The sequence below is a fragment of the Sinocyclocheilus anshuiensis genome, unplaced genomic scaffold (assembly GCF_001515605.1).
Source record: "Sinocyclocheilus anshuiensis isolate Anshui unplaced genomic scaffold, SAMN03320099.WGS_v1.1 scaffold260, whole genome shotgun sequence".
NCBI classification, from domain to species: domain Eukaryota; kingdom Metazoa; phylum Chordata; class Actinopteri; order Cypriniformes; family Cyprinidae; genus Sinocyclocheilus; species Sinocyclocheilus anshuiensis.
In genome coordinates this window covers 882048-906647 of record NW_015557134.1, presented here as the reverse complement: position 1 = coordinate 906647, position 24600 = coordinate 882048, and the positions used below count along the sequence as shown (strand labels likewise).

Sequence of the window (24600 nt, the reverse complement as noted above, 5' to 3'; positions counted from 1 at the left end):
ATTAAATTAAATTAAATTAAATTAAATTAAATTAAATTAAATTAAATTAAATTAAATTAAAAAAATATAATAGAAAATAAATAGAATAAAATAAATCATGTTTGGTTAATCATATGACATTAAATGTCATAATTATGACATAAAAGGCAACATTATGGGATATGAAGTCATAATCAGGAAATAATATGTTTTAAGTGTGACTTAAAGTCATAATTATTAAATAAAAAGTCAAAATGTTGACAAAATATTTTTTCTGAGATTAAACATAATTATGACATAAATCATAGTTGTAAGTCATCAGTTCATAAGTATATTCATAAATATGACAAAAAGTTGAATTTTTATGTCAGTTTCAACCTTTTGTTATAAATTCATTGTTCATGTCATAATTATGACTTCTTATCTCATGATTTCGACTATTTATTTATTTATTTATGAACCTGTTACTGTCCTGAAACCATAATTAATTCAATTATTACCAATTATTACCTGGATCAGAGGGTCAGATGTCAGAAATATATATTGTGATTATTTCTTTTAAAAAGTAGGGCTGTTAATAGAATCAAATAATCATGATTTATCTTGTGATTTCTGACTTAAAGCTGCAGTCCGTAACTTTTTTTGGTTAAAAATGATCCAAAATCAATATTTGAGCAAGTACATAACCAGCCAGTGTTAAAAACTATCGCCTTACTTTAGCCAGATTCAACGGTTAGCTTATAATAATGTTTTCTAATTTGAGTGGTACGTTGGTCAGAACAAACGTGGCAGACTTGTTACTTACTTGTTCAGATGGCAATATACGGTGAAAATTCTTATTTGGGTCATATTCCAAGACGTAGGCTAGAATCTGTGATTGCGAAGTACAGTAAATATCCACACCGGTGCGGTGACTGATTTTGGTGAAGACAAAACTGAAATTGGTAAAATTTGTTACAAATATTATGTTAAACATTTATTTAGTACATAAATGTATCATGTTCAACCCTAAAAAAATCATTCTTTAAAACATTTTTTTTTTTTTGGGTACAATGAGTTGAATCACTATGAATCATTGTGTACTTTGTGCATAATACAAACTCCTTTAAGGCGCTTTCATGATTATTTCAAAGCACAGCTTCTCAGTTAATCTAGGAAGTGTCCAATCGTGAAAAGTGTGCTCATGGCCCTGTAATAAGCTGCGTCTCTCTGAAAGAAACGTCTACACTCATTGGAGCTCACAGACCAGCAGATTATTCCACACGAAAACCAATTTCCCACCCTTGAGATTACCCTCATTATAAATTAGAGGCTGTTCTATGACAGTTTCTGGTTCAGTAGAATCTCTCCACACAACATTTTTCCAAAAAGAAAACGTTTCTCTAGAGAGCTTCATGCGCTTTGCCGACGTGTGTTGTTTTATATTTAACTATGTAGGGGAAAAGTTCTTCACTCAACGTCACTCTGGGGAAATATCTAATCAGGAGTTCTCAAATCCAGACAGTTTTTTCCCTTATTGTGGTTAGTGAGCTATTAATTGAAACTGCTCCATCGAGAGCTTCCTGTAATCACCCCGTTATTATTCTCTCATCACTGATTTTCTCTACAGACGATCACTTTGACAGTTGTAATGGCGTGTCAGTGATTCCGCTTCTGTAATTCCACATAAAATGTTTGTTCTCCTAAACCACTGCGATGCTATAATTAGCAGGATGGGCTTCTCATGGGTGCCCTCCATTAGGTAAATTTCTGTTTGAGAAGATCTGATGCAAACATCAATCAGACTTCCATTTGGAGGTGCGACATGGGACTTTCAATGAATTCACACACATCCATGTCTTTCACAGCAGAGCGTTCACTGTTCGCTAGATGCAATTTGGGTCTCAGTTGGAGTGAATTATTTTTTACAAGTGATTAATAGCCTGCCTCAAGTCATAATACTGTCGCTCTGTTTTGTTTCAGAATGACTACAGGAAGCTCTCCATGCAATGTAAGGACTTTGTGGTTGGTGTTCTGGATCTCTGCAGAAACACAGAGGAGGTGGAGGCCATTTTGAATGGAGATGTGGACCAGAGCCCCCCGAGCGAACACCACCGGCCCTGCCTTAGCCGGGTCAAACTGGCCATTAAGTATGAAGTCAAGAAGGTACTGGGAAATGATTAATAGACTAAAGTGGAAGTGGTTTCCCAAGACAATGTCTAATTCAATGCTGTCCCTGCAGTTTGTGGCTCATCCGAACTGCCAGCAGCAGTTACTGACGCTGTGGTATGAGAATCTATCAGGCCTTAGGCAGCAGTCAATTGGTGTGAAGTGTTGGACAGTGCTGGGAGTGATGGTTGGCCTGCCATTTCTTGCTATTGCATATTGGATTATGCCCTGCAGCAAGGTACATCATCATCATTCAAAATCAATTAATTGAATAACATTGGGCAGACTTCTCTTTTTCTTCCGTTGTTAAATGTATTTCTGCATTTGCTCTTTTCTCCAGGTGGGCCAGGTTCTCCGCAGTCCCTTTATGAAGTTTGTAGCTCACGCCGTCTCATTCACCCTCTTCCTCTGTCTTCTGGTTCTCAATGCTTCCGACCGCTTTGCAGGAGTAAAAAACCTTCCTAACGAAACCATCACTGATCATCCACGGCAGATCTTTCGCATTAAAACCACTCAGTTCTCATGGACAGAGATGTTGATAATGGAATGGGTGCTGGGTGAGTATCAGTCAAGCATAATATGCCTAGATTATAGGTAATCTTGGGTCAAAAGGTGTGAATAAAATAGGAAATCTCTTACAGAGTAGCACTATTAACACCTTGAATGCAGGTGAGACAGTTTTCACATTTACCGTTGCTTTGCAAAATCTCATTGATGGAATCGGGTCGTTCAAATAGGAATCAAATAGGAAATAATATATATTTTTTAAATATTGAAATAGAAAACAGTTATTTCATATTGAAATAATATTTCACATGATTACATTTTTACTATATTTTTGATCAAATAAATGCAGCTTTGGTGAGTATTCAAAAACATTAAAAAAACCCACCTCAAACTTTTGATCTCTAGAATAATCTGTAATTAATTATGTAATATTTCAAGCATGATAAATGAACCCCATTTATTTTCTTTGATTCCCCTGATCAGGAATGATCTGGACGGAGTGTAAAGAGGTTTGGGCTGATGGACCACGAGAATACATCATGCATTTGTGGAATGTGTTAGACTTCGGCATGCTATCGGTCTTCGTGGCGTCATTCACCGCACGGTTCATGGCTTTCATGCGAGCCTCCCATGCACAGCTGTATGTGGATTTGTACGTGACTAATGCAGACTTGATCAATGCCTCATTACCAGAAGACGTGGCCTACTTCACTTATGGTATGTTGCAAAAATAAAGAATCTGTATATTCAAGAAATGAAAATCCAAAGTGAACTGTAAAATACTGTATCAGTATAAAAGACCAGGTCTGTTCCTGTTCTCAATCATATGCTTATGCATGCATGCTGCACAGACTTTCTTGCAGCTGTCTGAAATGAAACAAAATGCTGCCATCAAGTGGTGACACCAAAAAAATGCCTCTTCTCTCTCAGCCAGGAACAGGTGGCTTCCCTCAGATCCTCAGCTCATCTCTGAGGGCTTGTACTCCATCGCTGTGGTGCTCAGTTTCTCACGTATCGCCTATGTTCTGCCAGCCAACGAGAGTTTCGGACCCTTACAAATATCTCTTGGGCGCACGGTGAAGGATATTTTTAAATTCATGGTCATCTTCATCATGGTCTTCCTTGCCTTCATGATCGGCATGTTTAATTTGTATTCCTACTACTTGGGAGCTAAATATAATCCTGCTTTCACCACGTAAGTCTAAAAAAGTTACAATGACAAGTTTTATATTTAGAATTTACTTGTTAAAGGGATAGATCACCAAAAAATAAATAATTGTAAAAAATCTATCATTTATTCCCCATTGTTTTGTTATAAATTAGAGGTTTTTACACAAAACACAAAAGTAGATGTTTTGCAGAATGTTTTGCAACAAAAGATAAAATTTGTCTATTTCACTTATACACCATTCAAAGGTTTGGGGTCAGTATGATCTCTCTCTCTCTCTCTCTCTCTGGGGACACATTAAATTGTACAATGGTGACAGTAAACATATTTATGTTACAAAAAAAATCTATTTCAGATAAATGTTGTATATGAACTTTCTATTCATCTAAGAATCTTGAAAAAAAGTATTGTGGTTTCCACAAAAACATTAAGTAGCAAAATGTTTCAACATTGATAATAATAGAAAACATTTCTTGAGCAGCAAATCAGCATATTAGAATGATTTCTGAAGGATCATGTGACACTGAAGATTGGAGTAATGATGGCAAAAATTCAGCTTTGCCATCACTGGAATAAATTTAATTTTAAAATATATTGAAATAGAACAAAGTTATTTTAAATTGTAATAATATTTTAAAATATTACTGTTTTTACTGTATTCGTCATCAAATAAATGCAGTCTTGCTGAGCATAATAGTGACCAAGAACAGTACAAAAAAATCTTACAGACTCCAAATGTTTGAATGGTAGTGTATAATAAATTTTTAATATAATATGGAATTTAAGCCAAAAATCTTCCTCTCAGCTCTCAAATTAATATCTTACATTTTGGTGTTTGAATTTGAGACAATATCTAAATATATATATGTGTGTGTGTGTTGGTGTTTGTTCCACCAATAAAAGAAAGTTGTACATGTTTTGAAAACATGATACCAGTTTTGCCAAGCACTGTTTTTGAATGTTTCAATAACATTTTGCATGTATGTATCTGTTGCAGGGTAGAGGAAAGCTTTAAAACACTGTTCTGGTCCATCTTTGGTTTATCTGAGGTGATCTCTGTGGTTTTGAAGTACGATCATAAGTTCATTGAGAACATTGGTTACGTGCTCTTTGGGGTCTATAATGTCACAATGGTGGTGGTCCTGCTCAACATGCTCATAGCCATGATCAACCACTCATACCAGGAGATTGAGGTGAGACAAATGTACTTTTGAAAAAAAAAAAAAAATAATAATAATACTACTACTCAAAAGGATAGTTTGTCATGCATATGTTTATATTTGTGTGTGTGAGAACAGGAGGACGCTGATGTAGAATGGAAGTTTGCTCGTGCAAAGCTGTGGCTCTCCTATTTTGATGAAGGCAGCACTCTTCCGCCCCCCTTTAATCTAATACCCAGTCCCAAATCCTTCTATTACATGGCTCAGCGCACTAAAGCATGCCTAGTGAGTTTATGCAAGGCCAGGGTTCGTAGCAACAGCAGCCAGCAGGACGTGGGAATGGCCAATTCACGCTCTAAGGTCAGAGATCAGCAAGGATTTTCAAACTGTTCAAATGTAGAAATCGCAGGTTGTAATTTTGATATCTTTTCAGCTTCGTCGGTTTCAACCTTACCATGCACAAGAGGGCTTCACGGTTAGAAATCCTATCAAACATCCCACAAGATATCAGGTACTGATTGATTTTTATCTTAAAACTTATGTTGTAAAACGTATGTATATAAATCATCAAATTGTCGATATAATACATTTTGCAATATTGCAAAATGTCGTTCTAAACTTTCTTACTCTCACAGAAACTCATGAAGCGTCTCATCAAGCGGTATGTCCTAAAAGCCCAAATTGACAGTGAAAGTGATGAGATCAATGAAGGTAAGACTCATTTATTCATCCATTAGTGTCTCTTGTGTGATTTACTTGTGTGGCCATAAACACATTTCTTTGATTGATGTCAAACAATAAACCGTAAAGTGTTAAAAATGTCCGTAACTGATTTTGGTGCCAAGTTTTACTTGAAACCCTTTAAACCCTTGTTTTCATGTGGCTTTTCTTCTCAGGTGAGTTGAAGGAAATCAAGCAGGACATTTCTAGCCTCCGCTACGAGCTCCTGGAGGAAAAGTCACAGGCCACTGAAGAACTTGCTGAACTGATTCAGGAGCTTGGAGACAAACTCAGTAAAGGAACCAAGAGACCATGAAAAATGAACTCTTGTGATTGTAGCTGAAAGTGTCCTGGGCTGAGTCTAGATGTGCTGAAATATTTAGTTTAGATAAAAACTTTAAAATCTCTTTATACTCTTAGTCTGTTTTAGACATTGGTTTGTGAAGGTATGATTTGTGGTTTACCATTTGTGTGTAGGATGCGATTTAATAAAGTCATTTAATAACTCTAACTCAGGAGAGACGTAATGCTGTAGAATAATAATAAATTCAGATGAATGTATTATCACAATATCTATATTATATATAACATGACAACAATAGAGCTAAATGTGTTAGTACTGTCATTAGTTCTCAGTCCTGGTCCTAACTCCCAGATATGGTCTTGGAGGCTTGACGTATGGGTTTATGATAAAAATAAATGTGTTTTAAATAACATAGTCATCCAAAATGTGCATGGGGAACTCCAGGACCTGGACAAAGATGCAATACCATTTCCCTTTCTCTCACTTTTTTTTTTTTTTTAAATCACGTATCATGAAGAAATATATAATTATATTTTGTCTAAAGAAAATGAAGCCTTTTTTAAAGACTGTTAAAGGTTTTACATTGTGACATTATTTCCATGAGAGTTAAGTATATTTCCCTTCCAAGTCCATAATGCAGTAAAATAAAATGTAAAATAAAATAATTTTCATTTCTCAAAAAAAAGTAACAATGCAAAATGATCCTAATGGAAGGCTTGGTTTTCTTTATGTAAAGTAGAAGTGAATAAAAACAACAGGGCTGTGTGTGTGTTAGTACTGAATATTATGACAATGTATTGTCAGGTTTCAGTATGAAAATAAAATATTAAAAGTGCCTGCTTATACTTAAGTTATTGATAGCATTTTTCAAGATTAGTTTTTTTTTTTAAACAAACATGTAAATATTTCTTGCAGAGCTGCAGTTTTGAAACAAACCAAAAATAATTGTGTGCTTTTAAAACAGAAGGGTGCATCTCATAAAAACTGTCAAGAGGCTGGGTCATATTTTAGCTAAAAAGAAAATAAAGAAGTTAAAGGTTTTATTTTGCTTAAAGAAATTAAGATTTTTATTGTTATTATACCATTATAAAAATAAGCTAATTTGAAAACTGAAATTACCAAACAACAAATAAATAAATAAATGCATTACAGCAATAAAGGGGTGGAAATATTATTTTTTAAGCAAAACGATGTGTAAAAATTACGCAAAAAATATTTCAGAATTTGATTTGATTTCACTACCCCAAATATAGTTCTTTATCTTTGTTTTGTTTATTTTGTATTATTTAATTACTTATTGTTACTATAATATTCTTGTTATTTTTATTTTGTATCTATTTGTTATGTGAGTTGTCACCAGTGTTGGGCTAGTTACTCAAAAAATGTAATTTATTACTCATTACTAGTTACTCCTTTCAAAAGTAATATTATTGTGTTACTTATTAACTTCCGGCAACAGTAATTAGTTACACTACTAGTTATTTTTCTATAAGTTGCATATCTTCCCCATAAAATTCTTCTAAAATGTTACTAACAATATATTTATGCCTCATCATTTGACCAAAATCCACATTGGATCGCAGTCAGAAGTTATTACAAACACTGAGTGGTGATTGAGGGATGTGGGTGGGCCATGTGAAGCTAGAGTAAAGTAATACCACAACTTCCATAACGCCACAACTTACACATCAGTGTTCAGATCATCTTTTCTCCTGACAAAATCTTGCAAAAGTAATTGCAATATTTATATCCACTGAATGTAAGCTTTTTTCATTTTCCACATGCCTGCTGCACTGGTGACTTCATGTGCCAGTTATGAAAATAAATCTAGGAATTATTGGATTGCTGGACTTTAAATCAGTAGGGGTTAAGACATCGAAAGTAACTAAGTAACTAGCTGTTTTATGCATAGTAACTGTAATTGTATTACTGAAATCGTATTAGTAATAATTAGTTACAATACTAGTTACTGTAGTAACCTTTAATAATATTCCTGTAACTAGTTACTGCCCAATACTGGTTGTCACTAAATAAAGCATTCAAAAAATAAAATAAATAATAAAAAGTCATTGTTCCACCCTTTTTGTTTGACAGTAAAGTCCTCCAATCACAGAGCTCCAAATACACCCCGGTTTTGGCAACAGCTGATCTGTGACTGGAGTGTGCATGGTAGGTAGTGACGTAGAGTCCGGAAGGGATCCGGAAATGGAGGATGAAATGTTTGGCGTGGATGAAGAAGGAGGGAACGGGAATAATGAGTGGAGTTTAGTAGAAAATCGGAAAAGAAAGAAAATCTGGAGTAATACATCTGAAACTGACAATGGAAATGGAAATCATTCGATAAGAGGAAAGAAAGAGGAGTTCAAGGTAATGATGAAGTTTGTGGATGAGTCTTTTAAGATAATAAATCCGCTGAAGCTGTCTAAAGTAATTAAGGAAACGATAGGATCAATAGAAAGTGTCAAGAAGTTGAGAGATGGAAGACTAATCCTATATTGTAAGGATAGTAGGCAACAAAAAGTGGCATTGAAAATAAAGTCGATTTGTGCACAAAAAGTGATCTGCTCGATTCCGGAAGAAAAGACATGGGTCAAAGGAGTATAATAACTGGTATCCCAACTGAAGTGACAGTAGAAAAGATCAAGAATTTGATGGGACATGATAAAGTATCACTCAAGATATTACTAGGGAATAGCCAAATGCAATCAAGAATTAAAGAAGAAGTGTTCAATTATCTAAAAAAGACAGGAAATATGGAAAGAATATAAATTATAATTGTGGTATATATATATAAAATATAATTTTTTTTTTTAAATATAATATATATCCTTCTCTCTACCAAATCTGTTCACTCAACACTCCAGATCAGTAGGTGGCGGTAATGCACCTTTAAGTTGGTTTGCCAAAACCGCCAATAAACATCAGAAGAAGAATAAGAAGAAGAAGAAGAAGAAGAAGAAACAGCGGCAAGCGAGCTGTGGACCGCAAAGTAACTGCCGTACGGACGCGGCGGAGCGGATAATTCTAGTCTGTGAGTACAGTGCGATAATGTACGATAATAAAATTGCTTCGAGAAAACTGACCACGTGTTAAAAAATAAAATCATAGTTTAAGGGTGGTTTCGCGCGATCGGCGCGTGGCAGGGATGTTCTCGGGCGCGAGAGGCCCGCGCGCAGCGTTGCTTTAGCCAGTTAGCGCGTCCAACTTTAGTCGCGCTTTTCTCTTCTACTCACAACAGACCTTCTTTTAATCAAATAACAATTCTGTCTGATCCCCGGTCGGTCTTTTCAGATTTCCATTGTGAACGATCCGCTTTGAAAATAGCTGCTAATCAAACACGCTTCGCGCTAGCAAGCTAAAGTTGGATTCTCTTTCTCAGCAGGTCCAGACAGCGCGAGGAAGATGGCGGACGACCCCAGTGCAGCGGACAGGAACGTGGAAATCTGGAAGATTAAGAAGTTGATCAAAAGCCTTGAGGCGGCTAGAGGGTGAGGCTCGCACCGTCCGATCCTCTAGATTTGTATACAGCTGTTGAATGACAAACAGTAGCACCTCCGATGTGCGATTCGTTTCGTTCTTTGGGGGGACCACATGCTAACTAGCTTGCTAACAGCTGTTGGAGAGAGCAGCATGGTGGACGGAGAACGAGACCGCGCACTGCACAGCTCTTCATTTCGATAATAATGTTGGTTTTATGATAAAGAGCGGGAAACGTTTTATGTGGTGTCGTTTGAAATGTAAAGCACTTTATGGATGACGCCTTAAAATGGGTTGGTGGAGGTGACGTTTGTTAAATGGGTGAAACCATGCTAAATCGGCTAACGTTACATGTTTTGTTTCTCTTAAGTAATTGTTTTTTAAACGTCGTTTTAATATCACGCTATTAACATTGTTGTAGCTGAATACTTTTTTGGTGTTAAATGGCGTAATACAACCAGTCGCCGTTAGTTTTAGTTTTCTGTCATTTTCTTACAGCCATGTTGATCTAAACCGCTTTGATTTTTTTTTAGTTTTTTGTGAAGTATATAGCGTGTTGCAAAATGTAAGGGACTTATGTGGTTATTTCTTTTGTTCCCTCTTTTTTTTACAATGAAAGTGAATGGTTAAGCAGAATGACAGCCTCAGTCATCAGTTTTTGTTTGGTTATGGAACAATGTAAATGAATTGAGTGAACTGTCTATTTTATGCTGACTTGAAGATGTATTTGATATCCCTCAACCAGAATGCCCATAAACAGTTTAGATTTTATCATATATTGGCTTGACACTTTGACAAAGTTAGGTTATTTGATACATTGTATATACAATTCCATTGAAAAGTTTGGTATCAGTAAGATGTTGTTTATCAAGGATGCATTCAATCGACATTTGTAATGTTACAAAAATGTCTATTTAGAAAAAATCCTGTTTTTAATGTTTTTTTCCAGCAAAGATTACTGAAACTAAATTATCAGTTTACATAAAGATATCAAGCAGAGCAACTTTTTCCAACATTGATAATAATAATTAAATTTATTTAAAAAAAAGTATTTCTTGAGCACCAAACCAGCATATTCGAAATCGGGATGATTTCTGAAGGATCATGTGACACTGAAGACTGGGGTAATGGCTGCTGAATATTCAGATTTGCCATTACAGTAATATTACACTTCAAAATATATTTAAATAGAAAACACTTTAAATTCTGAAAATATTACTTCTTTTTTTTTTACTGTATTTTAAGCAAATGCTGGCTTGGTGAGCATAAGATACTTTTTTTTTTACATTTAAAATAAAAAAATCTTACCGACCCTAAACTTTTGAGACTGTACTGTATGTTAATGAAAGTATCAGCCTGCTCTTATATTTCTGTTATATTGTTTCCTTCTCAGAAATGGCACCAGTATGATTTCCCTCATCATCCCACCCAAGGATCAGATCTCGCGTGTTGCGAAGATGTTGGCCGATGAGTTCGGCACGGCTTCGAACATCAAGAGCAGAGTCAACAGACTCTCCGTGCTGGGAGCCATTACCTCAGTACAGCAGAGACTCAAACTCTACAACAAAGGTAAATGAGTGGGCTTAGCTTCATCTATGATCTTTCACAGCCATTTAACTTCTCAGATGATTGAATTTTATTGCACTTGGTATGTTTATCTTTTCCGAAATGGTGCCGTTTAAACATTAAACTGGCAGTTCATATATATTTGCTGTGTATGTGTGAGTACAATTGGTTGCACCTGATGCACTCTTTTCAATAGGTGTGGTCTCTCCTGATCCCCCTTCCATAAATCTCCTGTTTATCTTGCAGTGCCTCCTAATGGCCTGGTGGTGTATTGTGGCACCATAGTGACAGAGGAAGGCAAAGAGAAGAAAGTAAACATTGATTTTGAGCCTTTTAAACCAATCAACACATCCTTGTATTTATGTGACAACAAGTTCCATACTGAGGTAAGATCTATCTATCTAATGTACTAAAACATTGTAACACCTAATATAAATTTGTTTGTATCCACAGGCTCTAACAGCGCTGCTGTCAGACGACAGCAAGTTCGGCTTCATTGTGATTGATGGTAGTGGCGCCCTGTTTGGGACTTTACAAGGCAACGCAAGGGAGGTGTTGCACAAATTTACTGTGGACCTGCCCAAAAAACACGGTAAACATCTTTAAATTGCTTGCTGTGGCTATTTTCATTCTTTTATGGAACTTAGTGTTTACAAGCTTGTTTCCTTAAACTCTAGGTAGAGGAGGACAGTCTGCTCTTCGATTTGCACGTTTGAGGATGGAGAAGAGACATAACTATGTGCGTAAGGTAGCAGAGACGGCGGTGCAACTCTTCGTGTCCAATGACAAGGTCAACGTGGCAGGACTGGTTCTTGCCGGATCGGCCGATTTCAAGACGGAGCTCAGCCAGTCAGACATGTTTGATCCGGTATGTTCTCATGGCATCAAATGATTTACAACCTTTATTAATCCGTCTGCTTGGTTTCTGACTTTGGTTCTTCTGCACGTGTAGAGGTTACAAGCGAAGGTTCTGAAGCTGGTTGATATATCGTATGGAGGAGAGAACGGTTTCAACCAGGCCATTGAGCTTTCAGCGGAAGTGCTGTCTAATGTCAAGTTCATCCAAGAAAAGAAACTAATAGGTAGTTAATTTGCAGGCTTGATAAAAGAAAATGGACATGCTGGAAAAAATGTTTGTGACATAAACCTGGGCTTTGGTGTTTTTTGTTTTTTTTTCTGGTGTGGTGACCTTTGTCTCTGATTTCAGGCCGATACTTTGATGAGATCAGTCAGGACACAGGGAAGTATTGTTTTGGAGTTGAAGACACACTCAAAGCGCTGGAGATGGGAGCGGTGGAGATTCTTATAGTTTACGAGAACCTGGACACTATGCGCTATGTCCTACGCTGTCATGGAGAAAATACTACACCAGAAAATGGTATACACACACCCTAAACTCTCATACTCAGTTTCACAATATTTGCAAAATACAAAAAGATTCCTTTCTCATTTTAATTACTTTTTTTTTTTTTACATTTGTAATCAGATGAAAAGACACTCTATCTGACACCGGAACAGGAGAAGGACAAGTCTCATTTCACTGACAAGGAGGTAAGTGAAACCACGTCAATCAAATTCAGATTATATGATTCAGCAAATCGTATTTATTTTGAAAAGTAATGTAGAAGCAACAATAGCTATAACTCCTTCCCCCAGGTGACTTTCTTGTGGAGTTTAAGTGCAGTACTCAAGCAACCAATGATCAATTCTCATGGCCTGAAATCAGATCAGCAGCCTGTGGGTTGAAACGCTTGATCTTTAAACTGTCATCAGCCCATGAGTACCAAGCTCATTGCAGTTCTGTTTTGATTTCTCAGGATCGTACATTGGGGGTTCTAAAATCTAAGACTGCATTGAATATCTTATTCAAATGTCACAAATGTGCTTACAGAATAGAGATCTAAAGTGAGTTATTTTAGATCTTCATTTTAGATCCCTGTTTAAGCACATTTGTTACATTTGATTATATAAACTCAAAAGGTCAGATGGTCTTCATCCTCAAATCATTGTGAGGAACATGATCTTCAGGTTTCACACAAACTTGTATAGTTCATGCAGCTCATTAGAGCAAAAGAGTGAAGTATTAAACTGTTAAAAATAAAGGTTGCAGAAAGGATAATTTTGGGTTTTTCAAATAACCTCTCAGTGAAGGTTTTTTTTTTTTTTTGGTGAAAAATATTTTAATCTGAAGAACCTTTTTTCCACTATGAAGAACTTTGTGTAACGGAAAGGTTCAGTGGATGCTGAAGATGGTTCGATGCCAATAAAGAACCTTTATTTTTAGGAGTGTTGAACATTCAGAAATTCTTATTTTGTAAAAACAACCTTTCCTTTTTTATTTTGCTCATAACTGTTTCAAAAGAAGAACAAATACATGATTAATTGTTTGCACCTTTTGTGTAATGTTTGCTTTTCAGTTTAGCCAATGTTGGGTTCAGGCAGGAGGTGTATAATGTTAACAGTACCATATGTTCTTATTTTAGACGGGTCAGGAGCATGAGCTGATTGAGAGCATGCCGCTGCTTGAGTGGTTCGCCAATAACTACAAGAAGTTTGGGGCCACACTGGAAATCGTTACGGACAAAAGCCAGGAGGGTTCACAGTTTGTGAAAGGCTTTGGAGGCATTGGTGGTAAGTGCTCTCTACGGATTACGTTTTGTAGGGAAATGGAAAGTTAATTGTCATAAATCAATATCTTTTTTCTTTTTCTTCAGGAATTTTGCGGTACCGGGTGGACTTCCAAGGCATGGATTACCAGGGAGATGATGATGAGTTTTTTGATTTAGATGACTACTAGGTAGTTGGGACTGACACAAAATTCAAATATAAGATTTTCCCCCTTCACCTACCCCGCAAACGGCAGGGGAGCGAAGGAGACCGAATCAGCAGGAGGGAGAATAAGAATTTGAGAAGATGGCGGATGGTCCCTGGCTTTAGAATACAGCGACTCCATCTCTGGACTGGAAGAGACTGAGTTTTCTCCTCTCCACTAATTACCGGGTCATCGCAACAGCATGGCCATGGCCCGTCTGCCTGTCCTGCCTCAGCTCTTCACGAAAACACTCTAGGCTTTCAGATCTACTTTTTCTTCCCTTCTAATCTCACTCCTTTTCTTCCTTTTGCCTCTCCTTTTATAATGGCATCTGCTGCTGTTGTATTTTATTCAAATGTATTATATTTTCTCTTATTCAGTGTATGAAGAAAGCAGTAGCAAATGATTAGAGCTGTACTGCTTACCTCTAGCCACCTCAAGCCCATTGCCAGGCCTTCGTTTTAATTTCCTGGTTAGCCCAGACTTGATTTGTTGCCTTGTTTCTGCTGTAAACCAGTGTGGTGGTGGTGGTGATGAACTCTGAGCCAGTGGTACACCCTGCTCCTCCCATCGCATTGTGCCCACGTTGAGGCATTTCTTGCTCTCAAATGGACCATATTGTAACTGGACTCATCCCTTCTTGAAGACCGAGAACCGTCTTTCACAGTACATTGCCCTCACTTGTTTTCCTTCAGCCCCCAGGAGATGCTACTTCTCAAAATAAACTATATATATGAGTGCCTGAATTTTGCAGTTTGTGAGATACGACAGCACAGTGTACCAGCATCTGGACCCTAACGTCAGCCTCCTGCTGTTTCCGAACATAAAATCTTAGCTCGAGCCTTCAGCACTCATTGGTATTCGACGGCTTTATGCATGGGAATGTCCTTTCGGACCGATTATGGGGTGGGGGGTTACTGTGTCAACTGTGATGTGTGAGTGAGTATATGTCAGTTTGGCTGTTTAATTCCCTTTTAAAAAGTCACATCTCGGAGTCTGTGACCCGCCACAGATTACAAGCCTCTTAAGTTCTTTCCATGTTGTCCAGTCATATTTTAACAACATATTGGTTTTAGAAAGACAAGCTGCAAATCAATATTTTGGACCTTTAACAATTGTGGCATGGTTGGTGTTTTGACGCCTACTACAACAAACACACAATCTGATCATGTAAAAGGAGAGAAAAAAATGATCCAAAATAGGGGCCCACAATATTTTAACAATTATGATGTATATTTTCTTTTCTTTTTTTGGTCCATTATTTTGTATAAATCATTTGTTACATCTGGACACAAGACATTAAACGTTTTCATTGTTTGCAAATTGCACTTATAGCTTGTTTATTTTGCGAGTACGTTTTATCTTATTTGATATACTTCGTTTTATGGGTTCGAAGTTTGATAAGATTATTTCGCTTACTGTGAGAAAGTCAATTATAAGCAATTTAACTGGAAAGCAAAGGTAAACATTATTCTGATAGCTTCAGAATTGTATTCGTTTAATAAATTGTTTAGACCTACTTATAATAATAATAATATTTGGCTGCAGGCTAGGATGTCACCAGCAAACAATTAGAAATATTCTTAATATGTGAATCATAGGGGATTCTTTACCCTAGCACCAGACGACAGCCAATCGCCATTCATTTTACAAAACGGACAAAACCCTTTTTGTCATTCGATGACCAACCACGAATCTTGTTACAGAATATATCCCCCTTCGATTATGACGTACTGTGTCTGTAACCGCTTTGTACCTTAGCAGCAGAAATGATCCTATCACAACGCGGACATCGCCCATTTGGCGCACGTTTTTTTATTTGACAGCCAATGGGAGACTTAAGACACAAGGCCGCTTTCTCCGCCTCCTTTCGTGACGTGTTTGTGTCGCAGGGCGGGGTTTCCATCTTCACTGCGAGTTTCGGGGAACAAACATGGAGCCGGAGATGGAAGACAAAACCTTAGAGCTGATGGTGAGTACTCGTGTGTGCTTCGAAAAACATTTTCCAGTATGTTCGCAATACTTTAGCGTTTAGAAATCCATATTAGCGGTTATAAGAGTAGCCTGGTTGAATATAACTAGCTTGTGGAGTGGGTAGGGATCGGCTGAGTAGAGGGAGGAAGGAAGGAAGGAGGGGGTGAGGAGAGAGAAATGGCTGGCTCGGCTGACAAGGAGGGCCCTACTATGTATCGCTGGCTCACTTGGTCGTTTTCACGTCTCTCGCCTGTGTCTTTCCCTTGAAACAACAGCTGAGACGTTAGTAGACAAGGCGAACAGTTGTTCTTGGCGGGGGCTGAGGATATTTATTGAGCTAGTCGCGGAGGCGAAGGAAGGGAAGCTGCCGCGGCATCGTGGTGAGTCCGAGTCTCATCGACTTCAGCCGGTGCCTTGAGCTCCACTGCGGCGCCTCTGCGCCACTCAGTCCTGTCTATAATTTGGTCCCACAGACGAGTTGTGGTTCATATACAGTCTAAGAACGCTTAACTATATTTTAAAGTGTTTAAAACAATCACTTCTCATTCACAATAACGCAACATTTACTTCTCACGACACATTTTAACTGGACTTTAAAGCTGCGTAATAGGAAGTAACCGCTCCTGCTGTCAATTTCAAATGACGTTTCTGAGCCGAACGATGAGCGAATATACAAATGTCGTCAACTAATTCAACAATCGTGTTTGGATGAGTGAACATTTGTGTTTTAGTGACCCCACACTTTTCTTAGTGAAATACAAACGTTAATTGTTGACGTGAAAGCAGCAAGCGGCTAAGTGGCTAACCACATCAAACCATTAGCCTACTCGAACTAATTACGATACTTTCTTATTAAACGCACTATTTTTTTGTTTCACAATTTTCTAAACAGTAATTCTATGAAACACTTCAAATTAAAAATAATCTGAATTCCTCAAATATCGTTTACTACTTAAACATGCACCTTTTGTTATTAAAATAGATTTTTGACGAGATTTTAATGTAACGTTAGTCTCTTAATTTAATACATTATTTCTATTCTTAATTTAAAACGTTCTTATGGTATCTTTCAAAATAAAAGTTTGACTTGTTTAAATGTGCTCTTAATTAATAAGGCTGTGTCTGAATCAATATGTCACCTAGTCAATACAATAACATTATAGAATCAGTTTTGCAGAGTAGATTTGCTTCTTGTTGCCATGGATACTGTGAAAAGGGTAGGAGTGAATGCACTTGAGTTTGTCCACTTGTATTGTGAAGCTTGAGGAAGACGGATAAATGGCTTCTGCTTGAAGATAACAAGCCATGTGAATTTGTGTGTAGACTGCATAGACTCATAATAAATCTACACTTCCTGCTCTGCTGACCTAGAAGGATGTTTTGAAATGAATCCCAAACTTTGTCATCATGTGTCAGACTGGGTTATTATTGTTAACTAAAACCATAGAAAACATTTGTGTTATTTGGAGGAAAAACTTAGGTTGTCAAGGTAGCATTTCCCATTTTCATTTAGTTTAACTTGAAGTACTAAAATAACTACAGCTAAAACTTAAATAATTAAAACTTTAAATAATAATAATAATAATAATAAAAACTCAACAAAATTACTACAATTTTAACAAAATTAAAAAAAAAGCTAAAAAAAAATGATATTAATGAAGTCTAATACTATCTCAGTGCTTCTAAAATAACACTGGTGTCAGTGTCTAGCTTCAATATCACACTGCTTTATTTAGTCCAGAGAGCCTAAGTTTCTAAAGAGTTTGGCTGATATTCAGTGATTATGGATTAAAGCAGGTGCCGAGTCGTGGATCTTAAGAGCAACGATATGGATGGTATCATCTCTATCGTGGCTGTATTTGGGATGTAAGCATATCCTTTTGGTGGCCCTGGCTAAACGCCCACACGCCCTGCCCGATCCCACATCTTTGCTGCATGCTGATGGAGAGTCTGTCCAATTATGCAACGCACACACAGATCGTAGGCTGGTGCTCAGTCCTTTCATCTGCTTTCCAACAAACAATGCAATTTGATTATGAACGCATGCGAGCAGATGATGAAAGGGTGGGTTATGTATATGAGTAGTTCTGTTTCATGTATGGGAGTAGTTCTGATATTCTATTCTATTGTAATTTTTTGTTTTAGTTTGACTTAAAGCAGACATTACTATTGATTTATAAAAAAAAGAATGAATTGTGATTTCTTCTGCAGAACTTCTCTGTCATGGACTCGCAGACTGCAGACCGCTCCCCAAAGATCACATTAATTAAGGTGAGGTGGACGAGCCGTACCTCAGTAAAGTGTGTCAAAGTCTGATAAAATAAAAAACGGCTAGAACAATAGGGATCTATTGAGTAGCCTCTCCCTGAACTATGCAGGATTTTCTATATTGAAGTACTGTTGACTTAGGGGTTTGTTGTAGGGCATGGCCTGATCTGCGTCTGGAAAACCTCAGTGTCCATTTCCGCAGGCTTTTATTTTTTTCTGTTTTTAGGTTTCCTCTTGCATTTTTGAGATGTCCTGGATAATTACATTGGCCCCAAAATTATCTGGACACTTACACTACTGTTCAAAAATTTGGTGTTGGTGAGATTTTGTAATGTTTTTGAAGTCGCTTGTGCTCAGCATGGCTACGTTTATTTGATCAAAATACAGTAAAGTGGTATTGATGTGAAATTATTACAATTTAATAAAACTTCATACAATATGTGCAATTTAATATAACAATATATTACTCCAGTCTTCAGTGTCACATGATCCTTCAGACATCTTTCTAATATGCTGCTTTGCTGCACAAGAAGCATTTCTTGTTATTATCAATGTTGAAAATAGTGGCGCTGCTTAATGTTTTTGTGGAAACCGACCATGATAGCTTTTTTTTTAAGGATTTTTAAAAAAATGAAAAGTACATCATTCATTTAGTTCAGAACTCTTTTGTAACATTATAAGTGTACTTGGTGTCATCTTGATCAATTGAATATGTCCTCCTGAGTGAAAGTATTAATTTCTTCGAAAGAAAATCTTGCTGACCCCAAAACTTTTAACAATGATGTAAGACACTTCAAAATACTTGAATTTCGTATGACTCCAAGTGGCATGATCTGCAGACATATGATGCTAGATTTCTCAAGGCTAACTTCACATTTGAGACATTTTTGGATTTATTTTTAACAAAACCAAATGTATTCTAATGAATTTATGAGATCAGTTCCCCTAAATCTCATACAGATGTTTTAGCAGAGTAACCACACATTAGATCATGTTTCTAATTTTTTACTTACAGAAAATATCAATTTTTTTTCTAAATCTTTCTACAAAGAAACAAAGTTCTTGTTTTTGCTTGATGTTTGTGCCAATTTTCTTAAATGTTTTAAGTGTCACTTAAGTGCTCTACTATGACTATGTACAGAACATCAAGTGATGAGTTGTTTGGGATTAATAGCATGAGAATTTCTTGTAGAAACTCCTATTATTGCATGTGAATACAGGAACTGTATGTGGCTCTTTTAATAGAAGAGCACCTGCAGCACTGTTCTTTGCTGAGTTAACACATCTGCCTTAAAATATTATGATAGTATGTTACCGTGTTTCAAATTTTCCATTTGCCCAATCCTTTCCGATACATATTTTCTTTTGTCTCATCTAATATATTTATTTCTTTTTCCTTTTACAATTCTCCCAGCCTACTTTTATCTGTCCTCAGGTGAGTAATGGACCTTTGACAGGCTTTAGGAAGCGGCCGTCAGAGGGAAATTACGAGAAGGAGAAGGACGTGTGCATCCAGCTCTTTGATCAGTGGTCTGAGGCAGACCAGGTGGAGTTTGTGGAACACCTGATCTCACGCATGTGCCATTACCAACACGGCCACATAAACTCCTACCTCAAACCCATGCTCCAAAGGGACTTCATTACGGCACTGCCAGGTAACACACACAGAGTCCTTATTCTGAAAATGCCATTTCTGATGGAGGGTGTGTCCATTACTCTTAAAATATAGCCTTAAAGGGATAGTTGACCCCAAAATGAAAATTTGTTGTTTATCTGCTTACCCCCAGGGCATCCAGCCGCAGGGTTTAATTTGGTTTGTGTATGTTTTTTTGACTCAAAGCCGTGATTCCCATTCACTTCCATTTATATGACTGACAGACTGCAACGGTTTAAGTTAAAAATCTTCGTTTGTGTTCTACTGAAGAAACAAAGTCACCTACATCTTGGATGCCCTGGCGGTAAGCAGATAAACATCAAATTTTCATTTTTGGGTGAACTATCCCTTTAAGATTAAAGATACCATGTTTGTCTTGGCCTGTTTTATCTCTAAAGTTGAAACCAAACTTGAATCACAATTCATCAGTGTATTTTATTCTTATAGGGCCCTATGAAATCCGTTTTATTTTTTCCCAAATTCTGTTTTATTACATTTTTTTTTTTTCCAAATTCTGTTTTAATTTTTCTGGACTCCTTTTTAATGGTTAAATTGAATTTTATTAATCAAAAAGCATGTCTAATTAATTAAAATCATGAAACGTATACAATTTAGCATCAATTTATTAAAAGTTTAACAAAAAGTACATATTTAGGGCCCTATGAAATGTTTTATTTTTTATTGTTACCAAATTAAAACATGCAAGAAATATTGTGTGACTATTCCTTAAAAAATAGTTGTATTAATTTTTCCAACAGTAGTAGTAGTATTACGTACATTCTACTGAATAATAGTAATATTTCTGGCGCAATGTCTTCAAGTTAAACCAAACTTTTATTTTGACGGGTTGCTGTGAATACCTTTAAGTTTCTGTGTATATGACACTAGTTTTACTCAAATGAAAAGGCAAAATGCTCATGAAGTACTCTTAGAGCAGTTCTGGAGATGTTGTTCATGTATTTATGTCCTCATTTAGTGAGACGGCAGACGCTGAAATCACCACGAGCGTCACGCGCTTCATAAGGTGTAGTAAACAAAACGCGCGTCTGCGTCATTCATTCACACGGAGACACGAACATGCAGGATTCATATTTAATTAGTATTTTTGCGGTTTAATATTTACAGATACTAGTCCATGTCGCGATTTGATTGAAGGTTAATGACCTAATTTTGACTAATTCATCCAAACTTTGACAAATTCCGTGATATACATTTACATTGATTTAGCAGACTCGATCCAAAGTGACTTACAATTGAGGGGATTAAGGAAAGAGAAAGCAAAGTTTTTTTTGTTTTGTTTGTTTGTTTGTTTTGTTTTAGGATGCTGTCAAATGTTGATGAAATGTCAACATTTGATATTCCGTGTTAAACTGTAAGTTCTGTTTTTGTAACTGGATTCCGTGATTCCATCCGCACTTTCCGCATCGTGGAAATCATAGGGCCCTATTCCTAGAATAAAATCCCTGTTTGTATTTCAACAAAATATACACATCCATTGAGATTTTGTGGCCTGTAAGATTTTTCTTTCTTTGAAAGAAATCAATAATTTTATTCAGCAAGGATGCATTCAATTGGTCAGAAGTGACACTGAAGACATTTGTGATGTTACAAAAAAATATCCATTTCGAATAAATTAACTTTCTATATGAAAGAATCCTGAAAAATGTATCACAGTTGCCACAAAAATATTAAGCAGCAAAACGGTTTTCAACACCGATAATAATAAAAAAAGCAATGTTTCTCAAGCACCAGATCAGCATATTAGAATGAAGTTTTTCATTTTAGCTGACATCATCAAACCACCTTTTTTGCTTTTTTTTTTTAAACCCCTCTTGCATTCTCCAATCTCCATGTTTTTCATTAATGTCTACTGTGTACTATCCAGTCCCTTCCTGATACATACATTTTATTTTTTTAAATTTTAATGTCCTATTTCACTTAAATTAAATCACTCTCAATTTGTCTTCCAGCTCAGGGTCTGGACCATATAGCGGAGAACATCTTGTCCTTTCTGGACGCACGCTCGCTTTGTTCGGCTGAGCTGGTGTGTAAAGAATGGCAGCGTGTGATATCCGAAGGCATGTTGTGGAAGAAGCTAATCGAGAGGATGGTTCGGACAGACCCGCTGTGGAAGGGCCTTTCAGAGAGACACCAGTGGTGAGTCACAGTGCTGATATGACTGTTTACGTCCCCCAAACCCCCTCATTTATACATGAGGTTTAACAACAACCTCGCCATTATCTCTCAGTGGTGTAATTCTCCACCAGACTTGCTGGGAACCTCCATTTAGATTGTCTTGTGCATCTTATTTGGCCTTGAATTATGAAGATGCTTATGTCAGTTTATCAGGGATGTTTATTGCCGTTTTCTTCACAGGGAAAAATATCTGTTCAAGAACCGCACAACAGAAGTTCCTCCAAACTCATACTACCGCTCTCTTTATCCAAAAATCATTCAGGACATTGAGGTGGGCAAAGCAACCATCGTTTCTTTCTCTCTTGTCCTTTTAAGAGTGTAATACGATGTTAGATCTTGTCTGCTCATGTCAGTGTTTTTAAGGAAAGGGAGGTAGTAAGCGTTTGTTTGTTCATTTGAACGAGCAGGACCAGTGATTACACCTCAGGGGTAGGCGGTTGGCCTCATGTTACCCAGCTCTTTGTCTTCTTCATAGCTGCCCTCTGAGTAATCCGAGTATGCAGGCTTCAGTTATTTTAATACTACATTTTCAAATGTAGTGATAAAACGGGCCGCTGATTTAGTTAATGTCTGTGCATAATCATTTTTGATCAAATCAAATAAATTAGGTGTAATTAAATTGCTCATATATGACATTGCTGTTCATGTTTCTAGACCATCGAGGCAAACTGGAGGTGTGGCCGACATAACCTGCAGAGGATCCAGTGTAGATCGGAGAACAGCAAAGGTGTTTACTGTCTCCAGTATGACGACGAAAAGATCATCAGCGGTCTACGCGATAACTCCATCAAGGTGCGACCGCGCTCTGCCGGTATATTTCTAGTGAAGCTCGTGTGGGTTTAGTGAAGTCATCACCAGTAAAAGCCACAGCGTCTGAGTGGATCCATATGCAGGTGTCATTTAAAAACACTAACCACAAGTGTGTTCTCGTGAATTATGCTAATGATGTGTTTAATCACATTTAGCAAATGCGTGACTTCACCAGTTGGAGGAACATGAATTCTCTTTAAACAGCTTTTTAAATAGAAACATGCTTGAGTTTTTGATTTACACAATCAAATCTCTCCCCTTCTGTATTATAATACAGAAACTAGAGAGAGGGTTTTGAAACCGGTGAGATGATTCAAGTCACTTTCTAAGGCAAGAATGACTATTGATACTGGTTATATGTAGGGGTTTGTTAGATTTCCTTACTCATAGTATTAAACTCTGTGGTACAGTCCCATGTTCTTACTGCACTTGTTGTGGGAGAGAATTTCAGCAAGTGTATCTCTAGGGATGTGGCAGAGTTGACAATATCAGTAAAAGGTTATTGTTATTAAAGGGGTCATGAACCGAGAAACCGAAATTCCCTTGATCTTTTGACATATAGGAGGACATTGTGCTATAAAAACATCCTGCAAGTTTCATAACTCAAAACTTTGTTGTTAGTCTAAAAACAGCTTATATTGAAGCCAGTCTGCCAAAATGAGAGGTTGTGGAATGTGCCAATTTTTGATGTAATAGTGTGGCTAAACACCACCTCCGCAGAAGATGATCAACGTCTGCTTCATTGCCTGTTTAGCCCCACCCACCAATTCACACATGTAGTGTTTACGAGAGAGACGAACACACAGGTCTATGCAAAAACTAAACGATAAACTTTATTTGATTAACTTTATTTTTAATGAAGTGCCAGACTGTGTCCGTAAGAACTTGGTTCACTACAATTTATCGCGGATTTGTTTACAAACAAGGCACAATTCGACAAAGGATTTTGAGAACCTGAAACTAAAAGACGATAGTGTGCTGACTATATTGGATCTGATATCGCACCACACAACACAAGTGTGAGTAACTGTTTTTGTTATGTGGTCACTATTGCTCTGTCTGTTATTACAGATAGTTTGACATGTACTGAGTATTTATGCGTTTTTAACCTAAAACACAGCAGCGTCTGTCTGTGAAGGATGTAGCTTGTCAAACCTACTCTCTGTGGACCTCAGAGAACACTACAAAATAAAAAAGGCAGTTTATGACTCCTTTAAATTTATGACGCCTGTAGTTGTGAAAAATTTAAATAGCAAATATATTTTAAATTATTGGGATCAGTAAGGGGGCAGAAATTAATACTTTTCAGCAAGCATGCATTAAATTGGTCAAAAGTGACAGTAAAGACATTTTTATATTACAAGGATTTCTATTTTAAAGGGGTCATATGATGCTGCTAAAAATAACATTATTTGGTGTATTTGGTGTAATGAAATGTTTATGCGGTTTAAAGTTAAAAAAATACATTTTCCACATACTGTACATTATTGTTTCTCCTCTATGCCCCGCCTTTTTGAAACGTGTCGATTTTTACAAAGCTCATCGGTCTGAAAAGCGAGGTGTGCTGTGATTGGCCAGCTTTCCAATGCGTTGTGATTGGCCGAATACCTCAAGTGTGAGATGGAAATGTTACGCCCCTCACATATTGTTGATGCCGTGTTCCGGCCGGAGCGACGAGACAAAAGCATTAAAACCCATTACAAACGAGGCATTTGTTGCATCCAGTCGGGACATAATTACTGATTATAATGATTTGTACTGTCTTTTTACGCGTTGCGTTGCATTACATCGCGCCGCGTAAACATAAAACTCTGTCTGCATTTGTGATCAGAGAAATATGACAAACAACAAGTGCTA

The 24600-nt window shown here is 36.9% G+C and overlaps 3 protein-coding genes across 6 annotated transcripts in view; all 3 read left to right on the top strand.

The window, feature by feature from the left end:
• trpc7a (transient receptor potential cation channel, subfamily C, member 7a) overlaps nucleotides 1-6039 on the top strand; it is a 14869-nt gene extending 8830 nt beyond the window's left edge. Inside the window, exons 3-12 of the mRNA XM_016473078.1 lie at nucleotides 1942-2124; nucleotides 2201-2365; nucleotides 2468-2684; nucleotides 3118-3351; nucleotides 3565-3829; nucleotides 4800-4995; nucleotides 5101-5322; nucleotides 5396-5473; nucleotides 5598-5673; nucleotides 5859-6039. Of these exons, the coding sequence (XP_016328564.1) occupies nucleotides 1942-2124; nucleotides 2201-2365; nucleotides 2468-2684; nucleotides 3118-3351; nucleotides 3565-3829; nucleotides 4800-4995; nucleotides 5101-5322; nucleotides 5396-5473; nucleotides 5598-5673; nucleotides 5859-5998 (1776 nt within the window). The 3' untranslated portion in view covers nucleotides 5999-6039. The remainder of the gene's footprint in view (nucleotides 1-1941; nucleotides 2125-2200; nucleotides 2366-2467; nucleotides 2685-3117; nucleotides 3352-3564; nucleotides 3830-4799; nucleotides 4996-5100; nucleotides 5323-5395; nucleotides 5474-5597; nucleotides 5674-5858) is intronic.
• A 2083-nt stretch (nucleotides 6040-8122) lies between these two features.
• Nucleotides 8123-14587, top strand: etf1b (eukaryotic translation termination factor 1b). Of its 3 annotated transcripts, none has more exons than XM_016473145.1 (11): nucleotides 8123-8353; nucleotides 9366-9474; nucleotides 10857-11032; nucleotides 11276-11415; nucleotides 11483-11621; nucleotides 11707-11897; nucleotides 11982-12111; nucleotides 12237-12407; nucleotides 12516-12580; nucleotides 13513-13660; nucleotides 13744-14587. In XM_016473145.1, exons 2-11 carry the CDS (start codon nucleotides 9389-9391, stop codon nucleotides 13824-13826), a joined length of 1329 nt encoding a protein of 442 aa, XP_016328631.1. In that variant the 5' UTR covers nucleotides 8123-8353; nucleotides 9366-9388; the 3' UTR covers nucleotides 13827-14587. The 3 variants fall into 3 exon arrangements, with proteins under 3 accessions (XP_016328631.1, XP_016328632.1, XP_016328630.1); XM_016473146.1 differs by lacking the exon at nucleotides 8123-8353 and adding an exon at nucleotides 8901-9017; XM_016473144.1 differs by lacking the exon at nucleotides 8123-8353 and adding an exon at nucleotides 8947-9017 and having other exon boundaries at nucleotides 9369-9474.
• Nucleotides 14588-15695: 1108 nt separating this feature from the next.
• Nucleotides 15696-24600, top strand: part of LOC107678030 (F-box/WD repeat-containing protein 11-like) — a 16367-nt gene continuing 7462 nt past the window's right edge. Inside the window, exons 1-6 of one of the 2 annotated variants that reach the window (XM_016473141.1) lie at nucleotides 15696-15813; nucleotides 18027-18086; nucleotides 19519-19738; nucleotides 21708-21894; nucleotides 22114-22204; nucleotides 22588-22725. In XM_016473141.1, the coding sequence (XP_016328627.1) occupies nucleotides 15775-15813; nucleotides 18027-18086; nucleotides 19519-19738; nucleotides 21708-21894; nucleotides 22114-22204; nucleotides 22588-22725 (735 nt within the window). In that variant the 5' untranslated portion in view covers nucleotides 15696-15774. Of the gene's footprint in view, nucleotides 15814-18026; nucleotides 18087-19497; nucleotides 19739-21707; nucleotides 21895-22113; nucleotides 22205-22587; nucleotides 22726-24600 lie in introns of both variants that reach the window. The other variant, XM_016473140.1, reaches the window with a different exon arrangement.